The following is a 6,000-nucleotide window of genomic DNA, read 5'->3' on the forward strand; positions in this document are numbered from 1 at the left end:
AACCTTACGCATAAACGTGTTTTTGGAAATATAATCAAATGATAGATAAAGCCAAAATAGATTTGAATAAGTGTTATTGTTTTGTGCAATATTTGTTAAACCTATAATTTTCTTGATCTCATTTTTTTATTTAATAAAGCGTTATTAAATATGTATTTTCTTTTGTTTTCAGATTACTGGACGTTAAGAAAACACACGGATTCAACTTCAAGCGACAAAGAAAATTAGAAATTGTTATTTAACTATAAATAATTCTAAGTTTTTAATGTATGTTGATGCCAACAACTGGTTTTTAAACGTGTTAAATGATTATATTGTGTATTTATATACCTAGTTGTAATTATAGGTAGTTTCAGTTCAGTAAATACATAGAACTGTACATGGATTTATAGTGGTCAAATATTCTTCAGCGGAGTAATAAATGAATTTTTAAAGTCGAATAAGTTATTTTCACCAGTAAATACATCATTTTATTGTCGAGGCTAAATTAAATTTTTACTATCAGCATGTATTAAGTTAAACTATTGCACGTTTTATATTGTATTAAGTACTTACATATTTCATAACATTATGTATAATTTAATTAATGTTTTTTTTTGAAATATTGGTATCTTACTAATTCGAATTGCATGTTTAATTTTGAAGAAAAAAACATATATAAATCCGTGAGTATCTACATTTAAATACCTAATGTCTAATTTTACCTTCAACGACACGTACTCATAACACCTTTAGTGTTTATTTATATTTCGAAAATGTGAAGCGTTAAGGGTAATTCAAAGAACCTATACTCACATTTATTTAAAAACATTTTTTTAATAAAATTAAGTCTTTTCATGATCTAGTCTGTGATCTCTGCAATAATGTCTTATTTTACCACAAAGTCGGGTGGATTTCGCTTCCTATTATTCTGTCCTTTAGATTTAAGTGAATTATAAGTTAAGTCCAACATACTATAAATTGTAAAGTTAAATTAGCGAACTACTCTGAATAGTTTTTTTTCCAATTTGATTCAAAACTTACAGACATTTCCATCATAATAATTCGTAATCTTTACTATCGTCAAGGATTGTACAGTCTACAATTTCTTTTAAATCACTAGTTTTAGCAGAAAAAAAAATGTTTTTTTTTTCAAAAATGGGAATTCAGTTGTATTATAAGTTCCGGTACGACTTTTTATATTAATTACCCTTTTATCAATTTTATCCATACTTATTTTTACAAAAGTGGGTACCTATTTAAATTATGATAAGTATCTACCCATTTCCAACTCGAATAATATTTTAGATTAATCCCCACTTAATAAAAGTCATAAACTATAAATCTGATACTTGTCTTCACAAGCTTTCTATTAGCAGTCTAAACTTTTTACGAGAAAGGGTTAATTAGCTATGCCATAATATAATAAAAGTAAGGATCAACCTGTATAGCCTTAAACTTGAATGCCATTTTTAAAGTGTTAATTAAGTTGATATCTTTTGTTTTAACTTTATTTTAACCATTATGTTCCTAATTTTCTTAATTCCACGTGCTTTATACGAGATACTTACTTTATACGTTACTTTATACTTTATACGTGCTTTATTAGAGTATACTTATACAGGGTGATTCAGGGGACGTCAGCAGAACCAACCCTACACCCTCAGTAATGATAAGGGATCGTTCAATCATATAAGGGTGGCCATACACTTAGTAAAAAAAAAAGTCGGTAATTAATTATTAAATTTTAAATGAATTACTAAACCTGTTTCCTTTTTTATGTCTTTACTTAACTTCATTCTACTTAATTCTAGGGTCGAAACCTTAAATCTGGTGCGTTAAAAAACTAATTACTTAATCACTGAATTAAAAATGAATTAATGTTAAAAATATTCAATTACTTAAAACACAGCTTAGGTTGCTATTTATCAATCAATTTCTGTGTTAAGTTTAGTTAGTAAATATGAATTAATCTTTAATACTTACCTACAATTTTGAAAAAAAGTAATAAGTATGTTTAATAAATGATTTTAAGAATTTAATCGGTATTTATATTTTATCTCACGCTGCTTTGGTAGGTGTTTATACTATACTATTTTAAAACTTTACTTAATGGGGAATATTACTGCAATGTTCTGCCGGCAGAATGCAGCACTAGCACAAACCGTTAAGAGTTTTATTACCCGACTGCGAAGAGGGAGGGTTATTTAATATCTTAAGTGTCTTTTAAATGTGCGATGTTTTTTTTGGAAATATAGCTCCAAGTATCGTTTCTATCGATGTAAATAAATTATGTTATTTTGTTACTAATAAATATGACATGATCCGCCATGACGACAAACTATAAAGCTGCCATCAAGGGGAACGTTGTCATGGCGGTTTGTTTACGGTTTGTGCAAGTGTCCCCCCCCCCCCCCCTATTTGCACCTATTATGAAAGCCCAATTATTGTAGACAAATGTACTATCATGAGCCTTAGAATTATTCTTTGTTCCTTTAGTCCCTTTCTTTTCTAATTAATTCTCCTTTTTTTTTAATGCCAAATGAATGAAAATAACCCAAATGTCCCACTTTAAAATGGCTGGTCGGATTTGGATGAAATTGGGTATGTTGATAGCTGAATTTCTACTTTTGTCCTGGTATTACAACGGGAGCCATGTCTCTATCTCTATGTTTTAGAGACAAGACCGCTGTGTAAGTGTTTATATACGACCGGGGTACGAAGAAGGTCTCTCCCACTATCTGACGGCCTACTCCGAAATTCGAAAATCGAAGTTCGTATCGTACCGTCCCTGTCACTCTCGTATTAAATAGTATAAGTGTCAGAGGGAGCTGGAGTTGGATGCAAGGGGCGAGCAATGCGAGGCCTTCAAAGGCATCATCAGCAGCTGGAAGACGTCCACTGTTCCATTGATGAGATGATATAAGTTTTAAAAATTCTCATGCGAATATAGTAAAATTCTGAAATTTTTATTCACCTATCAAACTATAGGCAATTTAATAATACAATTATGAAAACTAATGTGTTAAGTACTTAAGCTGTAAGATTTTCCTATTTGCTGTAAAAAAATATTTTATTAATCACTTCTTTTAACCGTCATGTAATGACTCAAAAATTAGTCATTTATGCCGACGTGGGAGAGAGCCGAATGATGGACATATTTAGACAGTCTGCAGAACTCATATTAAGTAAAATAATAATGTCAGCGCCGTGTAGCCGCCTTCTACATGGCTTAAAAGAAATTTACTTTTCATCATACAAAACCCCTCCAGTTGTTTCCGCGTAAAAAAGGAACACATAGGTACGCACACAAACTTTCACAGTGACTTTTTAATTTAAACACATACCTACCGACTTGCATGCGCAAACGGCTTGTTCAAAAATTGGCGCAAAAACTGTATGGCGTCCAAAAGGCATTTGTGCGGTATATCGTTTTGCCGTCTTAACGCAATGCGTGCTTGTGCAAATAGGAATTTGCACAAGTATTTTGGCTTCAGCTGTAAATTAGCGCTGCGGTTCCGTACTTCAGGATTGCTGACTGCCAATCCTTTCAACTTATTTTTTTTATTGTTCTTCCTTTTTTATTTGGGTGAACAAGTCCCAAAAATTTTATTGATTTCACATCGGTATCGTATTTAGTTATCATAAAAATCTAACCCTGAGCATCATCTCTTTCAATTATACTTGCCAAAACCGTAATGACATAAAAATCACCGCAAAAACGCTAAATATTTACCTGTGATACTGTACTTCGTATTTTTTAGCATTAGAAAGAAGGTAGCGATCTTGACGTGTCTTTTAATTGAAAAACACTTTTGAAAAATAACTCACAGCAAATATGTAGCAATTAGCATGGACATATGATCATTTATATTCTTTTGGTATCATAAAGTAATAGTTATTCCAAATGGGGTAGGCAGAGCACACGAAACTTTACCGCTTCGGAGCCACTTTTAGCAATTTGAGGTTTTAAGTTTGACAAAAACGGTTTTTTAAAATCTTTTTCTACGAAAAGACTCGTCAAGATTGTTTACCCTTTTTCTAATGCTAAAAAAACAAAGTACAGCAGGCTCCATCATCTAGCGCCTGCGCGACTGCAATAGCAATCACGTCCGATCCCGAAAACAAAAATAAAAGGTTAAGGAGTCTGAGTCATCGACTCATCGTATCCAGAGTGCATCCCAGACTGATGAATCATGCTCCTGTGCGGTTGTTTTAGTTTTATTTGTGCTCTGCGTGCCCCTCACTGAAGCATCATCAGGTTACTATTTTCGTTTAGTTGGTTCGCTATGGTGAATAGGGTTTGGTCTTCCGTACAGTCAAGTACAAAAATATGTGAGTACCTATCTATTCGCAACACTCAAAAATATGTTACCACAGCGTTATTACGTCGGAACAAGAGTCTGTGGTACATATTTTTGAAGGGTTTGATAAGTTCATATTTTGCACTCGACTGTAGGTCAAACAAAAAACAAAAAAAAACGAACCCGTTATTATCATTATTTCTTTAGCAGACAGATGTGGAATGTCAATATGACATTAGTAGCACAAAGGTTGCACCCTGGGTAGTGGTTTAATTTCCTTGACTGTATATTTATGCTACTGAAAACAGAATAAAATAAATGTAGGGATAAATAAATATAAATAATAATGGGAACCCCATACAACAAACTTGTTTTTTTGCCGTTTTTGCTCGACATTAATAGACGGCAACAGTTAGACGCTTGAAATATTCACGGAATATTTAGTTGTAAATTCACTTTAATAATAGACAATCAAATTAATAAAAAATAAAATAAAAAGCCCTTTATTCTGGATTAGAGATGGTGTACACCCTTGCATCCTTCGGGATTATAAAATGTCTCTAATCTCAGTGTGCCTCTTGGCATAGGCCTCCTCTAGCAATTTCCACTGTGGTCTGTCCTGTGTTACTCGTCTCCACCTTGGGCCAGCAGTTGTTCTGATGTCATCCTCCCATCTTATACGCTGTCTTCCACGGCTTCTCTTCCCGTCTCTTGGGTACCAATCAATAAAATTATATAAATATTTAAGGGGGCTCCCATACAACAAATGTGATTTTTTTACCGTTTTTTGCTAATGTGACTAATGTCTAATGTTGTATAGATAATGGTACGGAACTCCTTGTGCGCGAGTCCGACTCGCATTTGGCGGGCTTTTAGTATCAAACGACACTCGATGTGATTTGCCTACTTTTTGCACTAGTATCATAAATATAGTAGATTGTACAACATAAAACGAGCCATTTTACCCAAGACGTTCATATAGCCACCTGAGCCGGCACGGACGAGGGTGGATCGAGTCGTCGAGGGGAAAATGGGTTTCATGCTCGAGTTTTACACTGCTTTTCACTTCGATTGCGAGGAAATGGAATAGCAACAGTGGAAACCATTTTTCACTTACTATGTACCTTTTTTTTCATGCATTTCTGTAATTATATTTTATTAGTTTTATTGATTTGTTTTGATTGATTTTATTTGATTTTTATTTTTATACAAATTAAAAATTATTTAAAAGTATGTAGAAACTTTTTCGTTTGTGACTGTTGAGACCTATATCTTGGTCTTAGACGAAGATGAGAAGTGAGAAATATAATTGGAAATTTCGCACATGCAGTAAGTATAGGTATTACCTAAGACAAAGGAGTTCTCTTACTTGAAATATTTTTATTCATACTAAAAAGTTAAGACACGATGCCTTGAATAAGCGTCTTAGCAATAAAGACCAACTCAATTCACAAACTAATGCGCAGGCGCTAAGATTAAATTTGTAATAGAATATACACGATCTTACATTTCTATAAATAAATACCTACAGTTTGAGTCATTTTATAATGCTAAAACTTAAAAAAAACTCGAATTAAGTATGTACCTATCCGGTTTTTCTGGTATTTAGTATTTAGTGTACAGTCGAGTTCATAAACTTGATACGTACTTACTACGATTTACGTTGAAGTTTCATTTTTCATTGCTCCAAGGTGTAGCAGATCTGAGTATTCTATAT

The 6,000-nt window shown here is 32.8% G+C and overlaps 1 protein-coding gene across 1 annotated transcript in view; it reads left to right on the forward strand.

Moving 5' to 3' along the window:
• LOC141435730 (uncharacterized) overlaps positions 1-1,130 on the forward strand; it is an 80,803-nt gene extending 79,673 nt beyond the window's left edge. Inside the window, exon 2 of the mRNA XM_074098495.1 lies at positions 173-1,130. Within this exon, the coding sequence (XP_073954596.1) occupies positions 173-228 (56 nt within the window). The 3' untranslated portion in view covers positions 229-1,130. The remainder of the gene's footprint in view (positions 1-172) is intronic.
• Positions 1,131-6,000: the final 4,870 nt, after the last annotated feature.

The sequence above is a fragment of the Choristoneura fumiferana genome, chromosome 15, assembly GCF_025370935.1.
Source record: "Choristoneura fumiferana chromosome 15, NRCan_CFum_1, whole genome shotgun sequence".
Lineage (NCBI taxonomy): Eukaryota > Metazoa > Arthropoda > Insecta > Lepidoptera > Tortricidae > Choristoneura > Choristoneura fumiferana.